Source organism: Dunckerocampus dactyliophorus, chromosome 8 (genome assembly GCF_027744805.1).
Source record: "Dunckerocampus dactyliophorus isolate RoL2022-P2 chromosome 8, RoL_Ddac_1.1, whole genome shotgun sequence".
Taxonomy (NCBI): Eukaryota; Metazoa; Chordata; class Actinopteri; order Syngnathiformes; family Syngnathidae; genus Dunckerocampus; species Dunckerocampus dactyliophorus.
This window is the reverse complement of record NC_072826.1, coordinates 630,374-650,624: the sequence shown is the minus strand read 5'-3', so window position 1 is coordinate 650,624 and position 20,251 is coordinate 630,374. Positions and strand designations below refer to the sequence as shown.

General features: G+C 42.6%; 2 protein-coding genes across 2 annotated transcripts; one reads left to right on the top strand and one right to left on the bottom strand.

Annotated features, from left to right (window-relative positions):
- Positions 1 to 2,303: 2,303 nt before the first annotated feature.
- prok2 (prokineticin 2) lies at positions 2,304 to 4,227 on the top strand. Its single transcript, XM_054785060.1, has 3 exons — positions 2,304 to 2,375; positions 3,743 to 3,868; positions 4,105 to 4,227. Exons 1-3 carry the CDS (start codon positions 2,304 to 2,306, stop codon positions 4,225 to 4,227), a joined length of 321 nt encoding a protein of 106 aa, XP_054641035.1.
- Positions 4,228 to 10,960: 6,733 nt separating this feature from the next.
- gpr27 (G protein-coupled receptor 27) lies at positions 10,961 to 14,611 on the bottom strand. Its single transcript, XM_054784632.1, has one exon. The coding sequence runs from the start codon at positions 14,280 to 14,282 to the stop codon at positions 13,131 to 13,133; it is 1,152 nt and encodes a 383-aa protein (XP_054640607.1). The 5' UTR covers positions 14,283 to 14,611; the 3' UTR covers positions 10,961 to 13,130.
- Between the last annotated feature and the right edge of the window lie 5,640 nt (positions 14,612 to 20,251).

Below are 20,251 nucleotides of genomic sequence, written 5' to 3'. Positions count from 1 at the left end.
TTTTTATTTGGGGTTAATTTGCCTGTTGTGAGATCATTCAAGCCTGCAATAAAAGCCTGTTGTTCCGGCGATCGAGTCTGGCGATTGTGTGTCTCATCAAACATTCCAGTGACACTTCTGACACCTAGTGGCCAGTACAGAATACTACGTCAACATTTTGGAATGCCTTATATTTGTATTTGAGTTCATTTAGCCATTTTTATGCTTGAAAATGCTTAATTTGGGCAAAAAATACACAACACAAAATACACAATTCAACCAGGAAACATGATGTATTCATGAATATGCTGTATTGGTATGAACCTGTGATAAAGTGAAGCCGTGAAATTTGAACTTGAAAGTGCTGAGGGGCGACTGTATCTCCATCATTCCTTTTGTTACACCTACTTTCTGGAAAAAGTCTTTTATTGTGTACACGTTTGTCTTAAATGCCGCGAATAGAATGGAGCAAAGCGCCAATCATTTTTAATTGAAAAGAAATACTGCCGTTCATTAGGGGTCAGCGTGCTTGCTGCATTCTTGTCTTCATGCGTTACTCACTCGTCAGCGTCTACCAGCTGCCATGAACGCTCACAAGTGTTGACTGAAGGTTGTCACTTCACAACATACGACGGACCAAAGATGACACGTTTTCCACACCGGCTGACAAGGAAGTAAAATGTTCAAGTTGACGTGTAGTGTCGCATCATAAAAGACATGTAAAAAAATAACGACGCTGTTAAGCAAATAAAACCTTTCACGCATCAAAATATAAGCGGTGTGGAAAAGTGTTGGCCCCCTTCCTCATTTTTTATTTTTTGCATGTTTGTCACACTTAAATGTTTCAGATCATCAAAGAAATTGAAATATTTGTCATTGACAACACAACTGAACAAAATGAAACTTTTTTTTATTAACGGAGAAAAAAATCCAAACCTGCATGGCCCTGTGTGGAAAAGTGGAAAAGTGGAAAATTTCCCCCCCTTTAAAACTTAACTGAGATGAACTGAGATCCATCAGTGTGGAAAAGGTTATAAAGTCATTTCTAAAGTTTTGGGACTCCAGCCAACCACAGTGAGAGCCATTATCCACAAATGGCCAAAACATGGAACAGTGGTGAACCTTCTCAGGAGGGGCCGGCCAACCAAAATGACCCCAAGAGCGCAGCGACGACTCATCCATGAGGTCCCAAAGACCCCACAACAACATCCAAAGAACTGCAGGCCTCACTTCCCTCAGTTAAGGTCAGAGTTCATGACTCCACCATAAGAAAGACGCTGGGCAAAAACAGCCTGCATGGCAGAGTTCCAAGACCAAAACCACTGCTGAACAAAAACAACATTAAGGCTCGAAAACATCTTGATGATCCCCAAGACCTTTGGGAAAATACTCAAAATTTGAACTGTTTGGAAGGAGTGTGTCCCATTACATCTGGCGTAAAAGTAACTCCGAGAATAAAGTCGCAAACTTGTGAGAAAAAAAGTAGTACATTTATGAGAATAAAGTCAAATTTACGAGACAAAAAGTGCTAAATTAACAAGGATAAGATTGTGCACGTACGAGAATGAAGTTGTAAATGTACGAGAATAAAGTTCGTAACAATGCGTGTCGTACGTGTCAGAAGGAAACTGGAGCGTCGCTCTTCAGGAAGGAAGGAAACTTTCCTCTTGCCTTCAGGCAAGCTTTTATTTATAACTTGGCAGCAAAACAGAGCAGTTGAGCACAAACAGATTAGCATGGCTAGCATGCACAAGGCCAAAGAACACATAAGTGCCACTTTTTCTTAGCTCTCTCAGGCAATGCCTGTAACATAAAGTTCCCACTTTTTCTCGTCAATTTACGATTTTTTTCGTAAATATACGACCATTCTATTCTATTCTCGAAATCTCAGATGATGATTCTTTTCAATGTGTCCCTAAAATGCAGCTGTTGTAAAAAAGTAAATAAAGGTCATGATGACGTTGGATGTACACTAAACATTCAGAAAGTTACGTTCATGAATGCAAAATGACTCCTCTGTCATTTGGAGCGTCTTTGAATGTGGACGCCAAACAGTTAGAAATGAGTGGCCTTGGAAGGTGAAAAGTTCCTCCGGGGGAGGGGGGATCACATAAAGGATCTAAAGAGGTGTTACAGAATGTATGAATACATGAATACAAGTGAGCGTAAGCTTCAGAAGGACAGAAGAAAAACGCAAGCTGATGCGGGTGAGTCACAGGCTGACTTTATAAACGCCGACCAGGCGGCTTTTCTCTTTAGTCGGTCACATGTGCACCTGGTGGACTCTTTGGTTGTCACCTTGAGTGATACAGCAGCTTTTCATCATGAAGTCCTTCTTTTTGATGTTCTTCTTCCTCGTCTTGGTGTCCCGTGGGTCTTCAGCCGTCATCACGGGGGTGAGTGGAAACGTGCTTGCACTTGTTCATGTAACGCTGACGTTTGATGTGTTTTATATCTATGCTGTGTGAGGAAGAAATGCAGCCTAACAAGGTTGGTTTTTTCATTGCTTAACTGTAAAATCACATTTTCTGAGAGGAACACATCTCTAAATGCTCCAAAAAAATGGTTACATTCAATATTAGATTCAGATTTTCGCATGATTTATGATGTGATGAAAGCTATAACAATATGGCTCCCAGGGGGTCTCGTGTGTTGATATTTTTCAGTAAACCCGTCCCAGTTCTTTCATTTCCTTGTAATAAAACAGGAATTAATACAAGGCTTCTGAAATGCTCTCCACCTGGGACCCACATGTTCCAGTGGTCATTAAGTCAAACCATGCCTTTTTTTTTACTGACTGTGTCATCTTTTTAAACATTAACACTCATAATTACATAACCAAAGTGCATCTTAGAGGAATTCATGAAGGCGTTTAATTACGGAAGTGATGGGGAACATGATAACTGCATGCATACAAATAATGCATACATTAAAATGAAAATCACAGATATTAAAATGGGAAGATTTAGTATTCTTTCAAACAGCTAGAATAATGCATAAAGTTAATAACAACTCGTTTCCCAAAAACCTCATACAGTATTTCTCAATCAGAGAGGAGAAATATGATCGTAGAGGAAAATTAAACCTAAAACATTTATACGTGAGAACTACGCTGAAAAGCCACAGCATTTCCGTGTGTGGAATTAAACTATGGAACGGATTGAGCGAGGAAGTCCAACAAAGTACAGAGATGAGCACATTCAAAAACAATACAAGCAGTTGATGTTTGCTAAATACAAGCAGAAGAGTCTTGATCATCACAATGATGTTCTGTCATGCTTGTTTTTTGTTTTTGTTTTTTACTGTTATTTATTATTATAATGACTGTCATATAAAATATGAGATGGAATGCAGCAAGTGAACAACATGTACTGTAATAGATGTAGAATAGATGGGGGGTAGGATTAAATAAGCTTTGCTTCTTCCTACTCCTTTTGGACATGTGGAACTGTGAAAGAATGATTCATGAGATGTATTCCATTGGAACCTTCATGTTCAAATAAACTAAACCAAACCAAACCAAACCAAACCAAACCAAACCAATGGTTATTTATTTTCTAAATTAGATGAATAATTACAAAATAATAATAAAATAAACAACAAAATTGCAGTTAGTAAGGCCACAAAAGCCTGCTTATAACTGTGGAGGAAGATCACTAAATTTCATGATATTTCTAATATTATTTTACAATTTTGCTTCAAAATGCTAACAATAAAAATGTATATATGTGATACTGTAATGATATCATGTGTGTGTATTTAGGCATGCGAGAAAGACCCCCAGTGTGGGGGAGGGATGTGTTGTGCGGTGAGTCTGTGGATTGGCAGCCTGCATATGTGCACGCCGATGGGCGAGGAAGGGGACGACTGCCACCCTATGAGCCACAAAGTGAGACCATTGCAGGACACGTTGTTGTTTCATGCCTGAAAAAACCAAAACTCCGCTCTTTGGGGGGCTTTATAATCCTTACAACACAGTCACGACACAATCTTCCATCAGTTTTCCTTATTGGGACGCACCTGAGAGCGGTTCATTGGTGTTATCTCAGAGAAAGCAGTTATCACCGCCCCTCTTCTGATAATTCCACTTCAAAAAGTCACTCATTGTATTTGCTTCGTGCCCAGGTTCCTTTCTTCAGGAGGAGACTTCATCACACATGTCCCTGTCTTCCCAACCTGGTTTGCGTCTCTGTAGAGGAAGGAAGATCCAAATGTCTACCATACCAGACAGAGCAGGACTACATCTGAGGACAAACACATCGGCACCGTTTGCTTTTAGATCCACCATATCATGTATTTATTGATGGTACGTTTCATCCTGCATTGCTTCAATAAATTAGTCACTGGAATTTCATTTGGGTACACACTCCTGACCAAAATGTAAAGACCAGCTGAAAAATTGCAAGAATTTGCATTTTGCACTGTTGGATCTTAAGGAGATGAGCCAGATTGAGGTGGCTCGGGCGTCTGGACGGGATGCCTCCCTGGGGAGGAAGACCCATGACACGCTGGAGAGACTATGTCTCTCAACTGGCCTGGGAACGCCTCGGGAAGATGGATGGATGAATGGATGGATGGGTCTTCAAAATGCAAAAAGATGGGAGACAAAATCATTTTTGAAAAAGCGGGTTTTTGCAAACAAGCTTTGAACTGAAACAGGCTGTTCATCAGCTGATTCTTGTTAATCACCTCAAAAAGCGGTTTGGGCGTGCTTGATGCCAGTGTTTCCAGGAGGCTGGTGGGAATGTTGCTCCAGGTGGTGACGATGGCCTCACTCTCTGGGACTCATGTCCATTTTTGTAAACTCCCATTTTCATCCATCACCAAATGTTCTCCATTGGATTTAGATCAGGGGAACATGTAGGATGGTCCAAAAGAGTGACCTTATTCCTCTAGAAGAAGTCCTTTGTCAGGTGGGCGTTGTCCTGTTGAAAAACGTAGTCATTACAACACAGACGAGGGCCTTCAGTCATGCCCCCTGCAACATCTTCACATGGCCAGCTGCCATTTGACGCCCCTGCACACACTGAAGTTCTGTTGTTCCGTTGAAGGAAACAGCACCCCACTCCCAATGGACCACTGTGCTGTGTGGAAAACATCTCATGTGAGATCTCCTTGTCATGCCAGTAGCATTGGAAGCCATCAGGACCATCAAGGAAGACTAAAACTTTCTTCCACCTTTCAATGTCCCATATTTGATGCTCTCGTGCCCTTTGAAGAGGTTTTTTGTTCTTTGTGTCTGAAGGTTATTGCACTCCACACCAGCAACAGCCTTCATTTGGGCCGAGGATGGTCCCGTGTCTTGACAGATAGCCAGGAGGATTGTCCGGCCTGGGTCTACCACCTGACTTTTATGTTCCATAACCATCAGGATCTTTGATGAAGTTTTAATGCATCCGACCTCAGCAGCCATGGCACGCTGCGAGAGGCCTAGCTTATGCTGCTCAACAATCCGACCACGTTCAAAGACAGAAATCTTTTTTGCCTTTGCCATCAAGAGAGCATGACCGTGTCAATACCCGACAGAAAATGACACATTTTGGCCATCAACTCATTCAATCCCAGCCATTTTTCAAAAGACAACCCCCCCAGTAGCGGCCATTTTAGACCATTTTGACTGATCTTTCCAGGCACACAGAATATTGTGTTCTATGGTTATATAAACATGGAACCCACCAAAAGAAAGATTAAACTCCCGTCTTTCATCAGAAGAAAAAGTTTGTTTCTACCTTTTTTCGTTCTTTAGTAACCAGCAGTAGAACATACGTACGTTTCAGGAAAAGATCAGTTCCTGACTAGAAAAGGGAGAAGAACAGCTTTTTGTGAAAAGATACATTTCTAGCATAACTTTCACTTTGACAACAAATATTTTTGCTTTTGTGACAGCGCAAATATCGAAACACCTACACCACAACATAAACAAGGCGTTGTTTTACACCAAAACACCATCAACTATTTACAATTTTCAACATTTGGAACTGAACTGTGTGTGCACGCGTGTGCGCACGTAAAACTTTCCCTACAACGCGTAACCTTCTGCATGCTACACTCCTGCATGCTCTTTCACTTCCTCCTTCCCGTCATGTGTGATTGTTCCAACTTCATGATCCCTGCCGAGCTCTTCTGCCACCTTGTGGTCGTGTTCATGGCTTCAAATTGCTCTGAAGTGAAATGCATATTGGAGAGTTGCCTCTTTTTGCTTCAAAATGTAAAAGACGTATCAACACGTTGTTGGGATCGGGCGTTCGTCTTTGGTATTGAATGAGTTCAAGGCTGTGGTCTTTAAATTTTGATCAGCTGATGAAGAGCCTGTTTCACTTTAATGCTCACTGGCAATACATTTCTTTCTCAAAATGTTTTTTGTCTCAGTCCCATTTCTTCCTCTTGCATTTCGAAGCTCTATTTAGAAGCTCCTCAAGATCCAACACTGCAAACTGCAAAATGTAAATTCTTGCACTTTTTCAACTGGTTTTAAATTTCTGATCAGGAGCGTATTTGTGTCTTCTGTTTTCTCACCAGAAAATCACAACCAACTGACCTTCATAGGAACGTTCGTGAGGCACAATACAAGTCATGCGACTTAAAAAACACATAAAAAACAGCATTTGAAAACGCATGAAAACACCTTTTCAAAAAAGGAAAAGTCTATTGAATTGGAACCAGAGCCCTCTTGCACGTAACACCGTAATCGATGTATTCCATCGTCGGCCTCCGTCAGGGGCGCTTTCTGGCGTAGACACCCGATGAGGTTGTTTATGGCCACAGGCACTAGGGGGCGTCACATGATCAGAAAGGCTCTGAACACATTCAGGTTCATTTTTGAAAGAAACGTTACATTTTCCCATTCAGTGGTGGTGCAGTGGTTCACTGACTGTCAAGATTTTGCACATTTCTTCCTGAGGTTCATTTGTTGTTTGCACAATTTGAAATATGTACATGTTTTATATTCAGATGACTTGGAAGGCACATTTTATTTTTATTTAATCATATTTATTGCTCCGAATATGGCTTTATTGCTTCAGCTGCTTCAAATAAAGGGATTTGTGATCAATTGATTTATCTTCATGATGCATCTTGTCTAGACTGACGACAAAGTGGGATTACTTTTGCGAGTCATTTTGGGGGACACGACAAAAAAATATCAGGAGAATGTCGACAGGGGGTGAGTTATGACAGCGGAAATATTCCGATATTATGTTGACATCTCTGCGGTGCTCATTTCTGGCCAAGTGACGGCCAACGAGGTGCAGTTTGCTTGTCTCCACGGTGCTTTTAACATTATTAGAGCCCTCGAGACGTGAAACAACACTCTTACAGGCACCTTTACACTCCTGTCTACTATGTCCTACCCCACATAGTAGACATAACAACAGAAAATAAGCCTTGTGCTTGTGTGTGTTGCTATAAATCTGTTGTTCCCTTGGGGAGCACAGCGAGGGCGGACAGGAAGTGACGTTGGGGGTTCAGAGTTGAGTTCCAGCTTTGCGTGGCTAACAACCGCAACGGTAGCCTGCCTTTTTATTAGGGATTGTTGTGACTGCGGTGAGATAATTCAATCATTCGTTTGGAAAGGTGAGTCACGATCGCAAGGCTTTTTGTCTGTCAGAGCCGAGATGTACCGTAAACTAGGCTCACAGTTTTTAAGACGGAGGAGCATCTGGTGGAAGTCGTGGTCTAAGATCTCGATCAGATTGGGAAAACAGCAGGAAATCGCTGTAGAAGTCCCAACAAAATCATCAATTCATGTTGCATGAACACAATTCCCGAGTGTAGCGAGGACAAAAGCAGCGTACTCGTGTTTGTTGTCCACGTGAAGATGCTCCGGAGCCGTTTCGGATGCATTTTGCTTATCCAGCATCCAAAATGAGCAGCGTTGCTCCTTAAAAGCCGTGTTCTCTCTCGTGTGGTTTACTTTTGCTGTGGCATGCGTCAGCGTTAGCGTTCGTGTTAGCTTGTGTTTTGTTTCATTTTCCTGTCAGTGTGATGCACGTGGATGAAACATTGTCACCCTGGTGGGTGTAAATCCTGGTAAATAGAGACTGATTTCCCTTCATCTAAACAAAGCCTGCTTGCCCGAGAGACAAAGCGATGTACCAAAAATACCCGACCTGCATTTACATTGCACGAGATCACGTGCTGATGCGGTTCTTACGGGTTGGGAGCCGCTGCAGTTACACTTTGCAGCACAAACTGGTGGAAGAGCATGTTGTGATACCAATGATTATGAAGGGGGGGCTTTGTTGTTAGGCTTAGAAGACATCAACACATGCAGTGGAGGGAAAAAGTGTTGGCCCCCTTCCTGACTTCTTGTGTTGCATGTGCATGTTTGTCACACTTAAATGATTCAGATCATCAAACAAATGTAAATATTCCTCCATGACAACACAACTGGACACAAAATGCAGTTTTTAAATGAAACTTTTCATTATTAAGGGAGAAAAAACATCCAAAGCTCCATGGCCCTGTGTGGAAAAGTGATTGCCCCCCCCCCCCCCCCCCCCCCCCCGTTAAAACATAACTTAACAGAGATTAATCATGTGGGAGAAACACACCGGCATGACCCGGTGAGGAAAAGTGATCGCTCCCCCTGTTAAAACTTAACTGAGATGAATTGAGATCTATCAGTGTGGAAAAGGTTATAAAGCCATTTGTAAAGTTTTGGGACTCCAGCCAACCACAGTGAGAGCCATTATCCCCAAAAGGAGAAAACATGGAACAGTGGTGAACCTTCCCAGGGGTGTCCGGCCAATCAAAATGACCCCAGAGTGCAGCCACGACTCATCCAAGAGGTCACAAAAGACCCCACAACAACATCCAAAGAACTGCAGGTCTCACTTGCCTCAGTTAAGGTCAGTGTTCATGACTCCACCATAAGAAAGACGCTGGGCAAAAACAGACTGCATGGCAGAGTTCCAAGACCAAAACCACTGCTGAACAAAAACAACATTAAGGCTTGTCTCACTTTTGCCAGAAAACATCTTGATGATCCCCAACACCTTTGGCAAAATACTCTGTGGTCTGACGAGACAAAAGTTGAACTTTTTGGAGGATGTGTGTCCCATTACATGTGGTGTAAAAGTAATGCTGCATTTCAGAAAAAGAACATCATAACAACAGTAAAATATGGTGGTGGTAGTGTGATGGTCTGGGGCTGTTTTGCTGCTTCAGGACCTGGAAGACTTGCTGTGATAAATGGAACCATGAATTCTGCTGTCTGCCAGTTGGTGACCTCAAGCTGAAACCAATTTGGGCTCTGCAGAAAGGACAAAGGTCGCGAGGGCTCCAGACTTCCCGGTACCCGGCCACCTCTTCCAGTTCCACCAGGACACCAAGGCGTTCCCAGGCCACGTAATCCCTCCCGCATGTCCTCAGTCTGCCCCCCTGCTTACCTCCTGCAGCACGCAGGTATGTTGAGTTTGAGATACCTGTTTTCGGCCATTGTTGCTTAGCAGGAGAACCGCATGATAAAGAATGACCTTACATTAAACGCTAGTCATGTGCGAGACCACTCATTTAGTTTCCTGGTATCGGCGATAGTGATACCAAATGTGTATGGTCAATTTTAAAATGCTGTGTAACGAATACAAGACATTTCATTCATTTATTCAGTAAATATATTATTAGTTATAATGATAGGGGCTCTTATGCCCCTGCTAGGGTCAGCCATGACAAACTGGTACTTGGTGAGGGACGAGACAAAGTGTGGCTCAAAAGTCTCTAATGAAGACACAAAACTTTGGAGACAAGCCTGGAGGTGGGGCATGATGGTGAGCGCCTGGTGTGCGGGCCCCCACCCATGGGGCTCAGCCCGGCACAGCCCAAAGAGACTACATGGGTCCCCCCTCCAATGAACTCACCACTCATAGGAGGGGCCAAAGGGGCAGGTGCAGAGCGAACTGGGTGTCAGCCGAAAGCGGTTCAATCCTCGGCTGCAGAAGCTAGCTCTTGGCCCCGGACGCCTCCCTGGGGAGGTGTTCAGGGCACGTCCGGTAGGAGGCCGCGGGGCAGACCCAGGACACGTTGGCCAGACAATGGCTGAAGCCCAGTTCTACCCCTTACCCCTCGTCTTACCCCTAACCCCTTGGTTTTGTGCGTTCACGAGAATTAAATGGTGTCCCAAGTCTCTTTAAACCGAGGGGTAGGGGGTAAGTGCTAAGGGGTATATACCCCTTGAAAACGAGTGTGGTAGGCAAAGGGGAATCAAAGGGGAAGGCGGAGCTACGACACAGACGGAAGACGGAACCGCAGAGACTCGAAATAAGCACATAAATGTAAGTAATTATGCAACTATTGAGTTTCACAGTAACGCCACTCATGTTTTATTATAAATTCAACCATTTGCTACTCCATGTAAACATTTGCCTTGTTTTGAATTGTTTGTTTTCGCTAGTTATTACGAGCCGGACTCACACCGACATCTACTTCACTGCAATCTGCTGCATTTCAGAAATGATTAGATGAGTTATTGAACTCGGCAAAATGATCCAGTCCCTTTTCATTTATTGTGTGATTATTTATCATCGTCCCAGTCTGGTGCCCACAAGACATTCTTTTTCTGAACGAGATTAATCTCACGAGATCTTGCGATCTTGTGACTCCCCTAATTTTCAAGCATGAAGAGCTGGTATCGCAATACGGATATGTCAGCAACATCACTATGAAACACTCATTTTCCTAAAAGGAAAACTGCACTTTTGGAGGAATTTTGCCCGAATTCACAATCCATACGTGAAACACGAACACATATTTATTTCCCTTTTCTGTGTGTTCAAACAAGAGAAAAGGAGTTAGCATGAGCCAGCTGCCATTGCACATCATGGGAGGTACCTATTCTGACGCTAAAGCCCTGACAAAAAAACCCTAACAAAAAAAAAAACGCCAACAGCGATATTGTTATGTAGCAGCTAACACGAAAAACTATATTTATCTGGCAAACTAACACGACACCAGCGTCACTGACAAGGCCTCGAGCCACTGCAAAGGGAGAGACGGAAGAGTGGATACTACTAGTTCTCAATTTCGCTACGAAGACTCAACAAGATGCTGGTTTGCTGTCAGCATTTCTTACCTGGGGACTGGAGCACAAGTCTTCAAGTAGAACGCACAGAGAAGGGAAAGAAATATGTGTTCATGTTTCACATAAGGATTGCGAATGATGGGCAAAACTCCCCCAAAAATAAGTAGCACGCTACTTGATGTGGAACCAGAGCCCAAACCGTTGACTGTATAATCAGTTTCTTATTTATTTGCAAAGAAATACAAACAGTTCAACCATTCTTCTCTGAAATAGCACCAGGTTGTCTGAGTGTCCTTATTCATATCAAAAGAAAGACTTGGGAATGTCACCAGCTTCCATCCACTCACAAATCAAATGTGCAAAACGCATTTAACCCATCGGAACCCACACTTATTTCTGCTTAAAGGAAAAGGGTGGGGTATGCACACCACGTCAGGCTTTCTGTAGCTATTTTAAAGCTAGCCACATTTTCCTAGCTTATTTTGTGTCAGTTCATTCAATAAATAATGTAGAAAGAGATGAAGTGTATATTTGACACCCTATTAAAGCATTAGAATTGTTAAATGGCTTTAAAGTCAGGGCCTGAATGAGTGACAGCATAGGTTCTTGTGGGTTAAAGGCAATGATACAACAGACAGTTTTGTAAAACATGATATTTCCCAAAGCCAAAGTTTAACAAAAGGTTACACATTATATACAAATGTTGACGTCCTTGACAAAAATTTGGTCGCGTCTGAGCAAAGCTTATTTGGGAAAATCCAAATATTTGGCGTCTTAGATCCAGAAATGCTCAGTCAGCTCAGCTGGGAAAAAATGTCCTTAAATGTGAAGGAAGCAAGCGGCCTCGATGCTACGTCCAAATGTGACATTCATTCATTTGTTTGGGCTGAAAGGACAACAATACAGTAGATCCCAGCCTACTGCGGACTGGGAACACCCACGCAGCTCCAAAAGAGGACATGTTTGTTTTCACAGATCTGTCGGTGCTTATTTGTAACAATATTTATCATAAAGCAAAGCACATTAGCATAATAACACAGCATACAGCACGTTTGGAATGACAAGCGCTAACAAAAGTGTTACCAGCAGGTGGCAACAAAACATCGGCAGCAGATATCTGTACAAACACAGGAAGGAGATGGTGGTAGGGGGGTTTGGTTATTAAATTGACTTGATGATGTTTTATTTGAAGATGACAATATTACTGTGAGGTTTCATTTTTACCTGTACCTCCTGCTGATTGGCTTTGTTGTTGTTGTTTTGCTGGTATTGTTATGTGCATTTATGTATATATTGTTTTCACACTTTGGCAATAAGTAGGATTCTATGTTATTAAATGGAATATTTTCATAGTTAGCGCATAGAAACCCTCTTTGCGACTTTCTAAATCCGTTTTTTAACATTATTTGAGCCCTGAAGGCATGAAATAGCACCCCCATAGCCACCTTTACACTCCTGTTAGTCATTGTTTACAACACATTGGCAACGCTTATGCTGCAGGGACTGGAGACAACCAGCTAGCCTTGAATTTGTTTCTTCTAAACAAGACGGCAAAAACGTACCACTTCCACATGGAATGGGAGGAGAACTTTTTGTCACTCTATCATGTCAAACATGCCACGGCTGACTTCCTGGCTTCAATGTAAGCTAATGTCTCAATGTAGTGTCATTACTGCCGCCTAGTAACCAGAATGCTACATATCACTTGTATTTCAGTGTGTTTGACCAGGAATGGACCGCAGCCTACCGCCAAACAGATTCATTCATTTCTGAAAAACTGTGATGTTGCCAAGGATGACTGTATATCCGTCTCTGCAATATCTGACACTGTCTTTACTTAGAGTGGCGACGACCTGCACTTTTTATCATTTAAAATGCATTTCATAAGAGCGAGAGGTATTTTTTAGGGTTTTGAGTATCTAAAATAGGCATTTTTATGGCTTTTTGTGGGTGCGTCCATTATTTACAGTATTTCGTGACCAGCAGGGATCTACTGTAGTAAAAATAGTCACTTTACATGCAGGTGTATCTTTTTGAGAAAGTAAACATTTTGCCAAATTCAAATAGTGAGTTAAGTCATAGCTTCATGCATTCTGCCACAATGATGACAACTTGTTTGGACCTTATGCACGGTTCAGATGACGCAGAATGGCTCCATGGGGGTCCGGGTGCCCAGGCAGCAAGGCAGGCAGCCTCTGAGGCGCATCCGGAGCTCCTTGTTGAACAGGAAGCTGACGATGGGGTTTGCGCCAGCCTGAGCAAACGTCATCCACACAGCTGCTGACAAGTAGAGCTGTGGGACGGGGGCCCCATGCATGAACACCCTCATGTAGCAGGTGCTGATGTAAGGCGCCCAAAGGACGCCAAAGGTCAGTGTGATCATGTAGTACATCTTCCCGATCCGTTTCTCCATCTTAAACTCATCCAGGACCAGAAGCCGCCTGTTTCCGGCGTGAGCCGCTTGCCTGACGCCCACCAGAGTCGGCGGCGTGGGTCCTCTGCCGAAGCCTGCGATCCAGTTGGCGGCGGCCTGCCCGGTAGCTCCGGGCCCGTGGAAGGTCCAGTTCTGGCTGATGGCCGGGACCAGCTGGGTGGGTTTCATTTTGCGGTGATTGTAAACGAAGCACAGCATCTTACAGTAAACGGCGTGGGTGGTCCCCACGGTGACGACCAGCATCAACATGAAGCCCAGCGTGTCGTTTGCCTTCACGTATCGGTGCTCGAAGGTGCACTGCTCCTCCTCCGGTATGAAGCGGTACGTGCCCACGTCGAACACCGGAGGGAAAGCCATGGCCGCGGACAACGTCCACACCATGCAGATGACCGCCACGCACGTACACACGTTCATCCGCTTGGAGTAGAACCTGTGGTGGGCGATGGCCATGTAGCGAGTGATGCTGACGCAGAAGAGCAGGAAGGCGACGTGGAAGGTGAACAGCGCCGACGTGAAGGCGACGAGCTTGCAGCAGAGCGAGCTGTACGGCCAAGCCGAGCCGCTGCCGATGGAAGCCATCACGAAGGGGAAACAGACGGCGGAGCGGAGCACGTCGGCCAGGCACAGATCCAGGAGGAAAAAGTAGGGAGGTTTGTGCAGCGAGCTGTCCTTTAGGAGCAGCGCCGACAGCGACGCGTTGCCCAGGAGGCTGACACCCATGAGCAGACCCAAGGAGGCCAGCTTGACCGCAGAGGCCGTGGACGCATGGTTGTGGAAGGACGGGCTGCTCTCTAAAGCGCTGCTGTTCGCCATGTGTGCAGCCGGGGCGGCGTACTGTGCACCCCCCCGCATCCACTCTTCAGACAACAAAAGCAACCCTCTTCATTCAACAGTCAAACACACGCACTCAGAAGCATCCATCAACAAAACAACGCCATCGACCCTTTTTTTCTTCTTATCCATCTCACCAAAAAGCATCCAATAGGAACAAAACGAGGTTATCTTTCTTCCGTAATCCCATCGCGGGCTGAGATATTCCTGCACATGACGGCGGAGAAGAAAACAGGAGGATTAGCGCAAACTCCAAATTACGCATCCCAGTCGACGACGGCTGCTTGGTGGGTGGGAAGCTCGTTGGGGTGCGGTGGTGTCACGTCTGTTTGCAGCTTGTCATTGCACTGCACGTGCGCTTGCATGCAGCGGCCAGGATGGTCTGGGAGGAGAAAAAATAGCATTCACGAGGAAAGTGCTCACCTTTACCTAACATTTCCTTTTTTACTCATTTTTCAGACTATTAAAAAGCGTACTGTGCCATGCATATTTGCTGTAATGGTGTCTTTGTTTATATACTTTTCATTTCATGTGAAGACTGCTGTACTGTACGACGGACTGTCAGGGACACGTTGAGAGAAAAAAAGTGAGATTTCAAGGATAAAGTCGTAAATTTACAAGGTTAAAGTTGTAATATTACGAGAATAAAGAGCATACATTTACGAGAAAAAAACTAAAACATTGCAAGAAAAGGTTGTAAATTTACGACAATAAATTAATACATTTACGAGAAAAAAATCATAATATTACGAGAATAAAGTTGTGAATTTCTGACAGTGAAGTCATAAATTTACAAGTAAAAAACTTGTAATATTATGAGAACAAAGTTGTAAATTTATGAGAATAAAGTCGTAAATTTACAATAAAAAACTCGTAATATGATAAGAATAATAAAGTTGTAAATTTATGAAAAAAAACCCTCGTAATATTATGATTAACGAATAAAGTCGGAAATTTATGAGAAAAAAAGTCCTAAAATGTTACACAAAAAATTTGTAAATCTACGAAAACAAACTCAGATTTATGAGAAGAAACTCGTAATATGACGAGAATGAAGTAATAAATTTATGAGAAATTCTTTTAATATTACGAGAATGAAGTTGTAAATTGACGAGAATAAAGTCGTAAATTTAAGAAAAAACTCATAATATTACGAGAATTAAGTTATACATTTACAAGAAAAAACTCATAATATGACGTGAATAAAGTCGTAATTTTAATAACTGAATAAAGACAAATGTGTCGGTGACGGCATGGTCTTCCGGATGTGGTGGTCATGGGAGTTGTAGTGGACCTGTGATATGCAGTTGATTCGCTTCTTCTTCTTTTGGTCAGTTGATTCACTTCATTCAGTATTCATATTTAACTCATCTGTCTTTACTTGAAACTCCTTTTCAGTGACATTTATGGGGACAATATGCAAAGTAAGGAGGTTTTGTACGCCTGGTAGCTTACAGTCGAGTAGCAGTGACGCTGAGTGACGTCATCATCCAGCGCAGCACATACTGTACATGCAGGTAGAGGTAGAGTATGTAGTGTATATGCAGGTAGAGGTAGAGTATGTAGTGTATATGCAGGTAGAGGTAGAGTATGTAGTGTATATGCAGGTAGGGGTAGAGTAAGTAGTGTATATGCAGGTAGGGGTAGAGTAAGTAGTGTATATGCAGGTAGAGGTAGAGTATGTAGTGTATATGCAGGTAGAGGTAGAGTATGTAGTGCATATGCAGGTAGGGGTAGAGTATGTAGTGTATATGCAGGTAGAGGTAGAGTATGTAGTGTATATGCAGGTAGGGGTAGAGTATGTAGTGTATATGCAGGTAGAGGTAGAGTATGTAGTGTATATGCAGGTAGGGGTAGAGTATGTAGTGTATATGCAGGTAGAGGTAGAGTATGTAGTGTATATGCAGGTAGGGGTAGAGTATGTAGTGTATATGCAGGTAGAGGTAGAGTATGTAGTGTATATGCAGGTAGAGGTAGAGTATGTAGTGTATATGCAGGTAGGGGTAGAGTAAGTAGTGTATATGCAGGTAGGGGTAGAGTAAGTAGTGTATATGCAGGTAGAGGTAGAGTATGTAGTGTATATGCAGGTAGGGGTAGAGTATGTAGTGCATATGCAGGTAGGGGTAGAGTATGTAGTGTATATGCAGGTAGGGGTAGAGTATGTAGTGTATATGCAGGTAGGGGTAGAGTAAGTAGTGTATATGCAGGTAGAGGTAGAGAATGTAGTGTATATGCAGGTAGGGGTAGAGTATGTAGTGTATATGCAGGTAGGGGTAGAGTATGTAGTGTATATGCAGGTAGGGGTAGAGTATGTAGTGTATATGCAGGTAGGGGTAGAGTATGTAGTGTATATGCAGGTAGAGGTAGAGTATGTAGTGTATATGCAGGTAGAGGTAGAGTATGTAGTGTATATGCAGGTAGGGGTAGAGTATGTAGTGTATATGCAGGTAGAGGTAGAGTATGTAGTGTATATGCAGGTAGAGGTAGAGTATGTAGTGTATATGCAGGTAGGGGTAGAGTAAGTAGTGTATATGCAGGTAGGGGTAGAGTAAGTAGTGTATATGCAGGTAGAGGTAGAGTATGTAGTGTATATGCAGGTAGGGGTAGAGTATGTAGTGCATATGCAGGTAGGGGTAGAGTATGTAGTGTATATGCAGGTAGGGGTAGAGTATGTAGTGTATATGCAGGTAGGGGTAGAGTAAGTAGTGTATATGCAGGTAGAGGTAGAGTATGTAGTGTATATGCAGGTAGGGGTAGAGTATGTAGTGTATATGCAGGTAGAGGTAGAGTATGTAGTGTATATGCAGGTAGGGGTAGAGTATGTAGTGTATATGCAGGTAGGGGTAGAGTAAGTAGTGTATATGCAGGTAGAGGTAGAGTATGTAGTGTATATGCAGGTAGGGGTAGAGTATGTAGTGTATATGCAGGTAGGGGTAGAGTATGTAGTGTATATGCAGGTAGAGGTAGAGTATGTAGTGTATATGCAGGTAGGGGTAGAGTATGTAGTGTATATGCAGGTAGGGGTAGAGTATGTAGTGTATATGCAGGTAGGGTCAATGTCAAGTCAAGTGTTTTTCTCCGTTCCCTGCAACAGCTCACCTCGCCGTCTACTAGAGTCCTGAATAAAGGTAAAAGCTCATTTCATGATTTCAGTGATCATTTACTGTATAATTCTTTCCCATTGTTTTCTGCATGTAAAACTATGATTATCTGTAGAGATTGGACAATTAATCAATGATTAATCCATTATCCAATTAATTGAGAACTATATTGGTGTTTGAGTAATCGTTTTTTGATTAAAAAAATGTAATTATCCTCTGATTTCACCCTCCCATATGTGAATATTGTTTGTAATTTCCTTAGTCATCCATGAAAGCAGACGTATTATCTTTCTGTTTTAGGCAAAACAAGGTATTCACACATCAGTGATGACTTTGGAAAGCAGCCATGGACATTTTTGCCGCTTTTCTGGTACTGTTTGTTGCAAACCAAACCACTAACTGCATGTGTTTGGTTCATATTGATTTGGTCCGCCAAGGTAGTTTGAATCGGTGGCGTCAACGTCACTTTGTAGATGTCATATGACATCAGTCAGCTGACACTAAGTTCCCCCCCGGATTCGCTCTTGCACCCCCGTTTCATGCGTTTCATGCGACACAAGCAGATGCAACTTTCATCGTTATTATTGTGATTACGGACAAACTAACTCAGCAGTAAGATGCTTATATCTAAAACAAAAGTTAATGTTCACTTGTGGCAGCTGCAAAAAAAGTGTATTGTTTGATGGCTTTGCTTCACGTCCTGAACTCTACTATAGAAATCAGTGTTTTCTACACGTCCGCTTCTTCCAAGATTATTTCATGATGAAATGGAAAATGTGCCCACTGCTGAAACCTTTTTTATATGTTGCCTTGACTTTGGCTGCATTGTTTTTTGGACTGGTCATTTTTTAAACCAAATATAGTAAATACAGTCAAACTTGTCTATAGCGGCCACTAGAGGGAGGCTGCAAAAGTGGCTGCTATAGACAGGTGGCCTCTATAGACAGGTTGGCGTCCAGTTTGAATGTTGACCAGTAGAGGAAAAAAAAAAAAAAGGGAAAAAAATAATAATAATAATGTTGACCAGTAGAGGGCACTGCGGACTGCGGATAAAAGTTGTACAGCGCTACTAGGCTTGTTATTATCATGGTTCATGGTTCATGGTTTGAATTCATCCTGAACATGCATATGAGTCAAACAGTAGCACATCACATAGTACAATTCACAGTTTTGCATGTCCAAAAAGGAGTAGGAAGAAGCAAAGCTTATTTAATCCTACCCCTCATCAGTTTCACATCAGTTGCAATACATTTATTCACCTCTTGTTCTTCCAAGTGTACTTTGTAGGTCTACATGACAATGTAGTGCAATCATAGCCAAGGTTTTTACTTACTAAAAGGAAGCTAGAGGCTTAATAATAACTGATACAATATATCCACCACCCACAGAACAAAGCTGTGCTAGTAATGTCTTACGCTTGTTTTTAATATTTAATTTTTTGTACGGCAGAGTGTCATTACAGCTTTAGTTCATCAGGAAGTGACGGGAAGTGACGGTGGGCGTCCCGAGCAGGAGAGCTAGGCTCAGTGCTAGCTGTGAGTTTGGAGAGAGTTGGGAAGTGTGTTTATGTTGGCGTGGATGTAAAGTCCTGCAGTGTTCTCCGCTGTTAATAAAGCCATTAAAGTGCATCGGCGACGTGAGTCTCTCCTTCCCCACAACAAGCGGCATTACAGTATTGACCAGTGCACACCAGGAAATAAACGGTCTCACTTGTTACAGGCATTGGCTGGACAGCTATGTAGTGGGGCTTGTTTAACCTTTGCCTTGTGGGCAAGCAGGAAGGAGAGACGATGCTGAGAGATGTGTGTGTGTTCTGAGCTGCTGTCTGGTGGCCGCGTTCAATAAATAAAGTTGGCAGAAGCAACAGGAGAAGTTTCCTTCTTTGCTTCGGAGCTGAATAACACTGACAAGTTAACAGACTAGTAGCGAACGGAAAAGAAGACGGCTTTGTTTGTGTCGAATACAGAAGATGAGGACTTTGATGGATTTGTGGATGAGGATTGATGAAAAATAACATGAGTACATTATAAAATACTTCAATTAAGTACAACCGAACTCAGTTTTGCTCCCGCTGCCGCATGCATGCTAGTTTATGTTTTTTTTTTATTGTAGCGTCGCTGGGAGCACGTCCTGTTCCCAGCCTACTTTGCGGTAATGTTTTGGTGCAAATGCTCTTAAAGTTACATGTTTGACCAGGAAATAGCAAGCTCAAAAGAAGACGGCTTTTTTATGTGGAACAACTGACAGTTTGTGTGGATCTTGTGAATGATTGTGACTGAGCTAGGACTCAGTAATTAAAGTCTACACACGACGGCTTCATTGATTGAAAAACAAAACTTTTTCGTGCATGAAGCTTCTACTTGAGTCGGTAATTTGGCCGCTATATGTAGTCAGATATTGACCAAGGGACAGGTGACTGCTATACACAGGGTCTATAACATGTAAATTTGCTGCGGGGGATTTTTCAGTGGCTGCTATAGGCAGATGGCCGTTCTATAAAGGTGGCCGCTAAGACAGGTTTGACTGTATATACATTTTCTATATATATATATATAGTTGGAGAAAAATGTTTCAGTTGACTTACACTTCAGTTTTTAACTGACTTTTTGGACTGGATTAATAACGGAAGCCGAGGCTCCACCGTGTTTATGTATTGTTATGTGGTTTACAAACTCAGGGAATAAGTTCTTGGACACAGGAGGGTTTTGGATTTGAATGACAGCCAGCGGTAGTTTCTGCTTTTTTAGCTGTGCACTATTGTTATTGTGTTTTTGCTTCAACAATTATATGTAATGAAAGGGAATGAAAGAATAACTGTATTATTATGTTGTTATTTTTACATTGTTTTACTGTATATTGGTTATGTTCAGTGAAAAACTGCTACAGAAA

Bases quoted from the DNA above. Each gene is read 5' to 3' on its own strand.
- prok2 (XM_054785060.1), top strand. From the start codon at position 2,304: ATGAAGTCCTTCTTTTTGATGTTCTTCTTCCTCGTCTTGGTGTCCCGT. The intron at 2,376-3,742 runs GTGAGTGGAAAC...GTGTGTATTTAG, and splicing joins CTTCAGCCGTCATCACGGGG to GCATGCGAGAAAGACCCCCA. The intron at 3,869-4,104 runs GTGAGACCATTG...CTTCGTGCCCAG, and splicing joins GCCACCCTATGAGCCACAAA to GTTCCTTTCTTCAGGAGGAG.
- gpr27 (XM_054784632.1), bottom strand. From the start codon at position 14,282: ATGCGGGGGGGTGCACAGTACGCCGCCCCGGCTGCACACATGGCGAAC.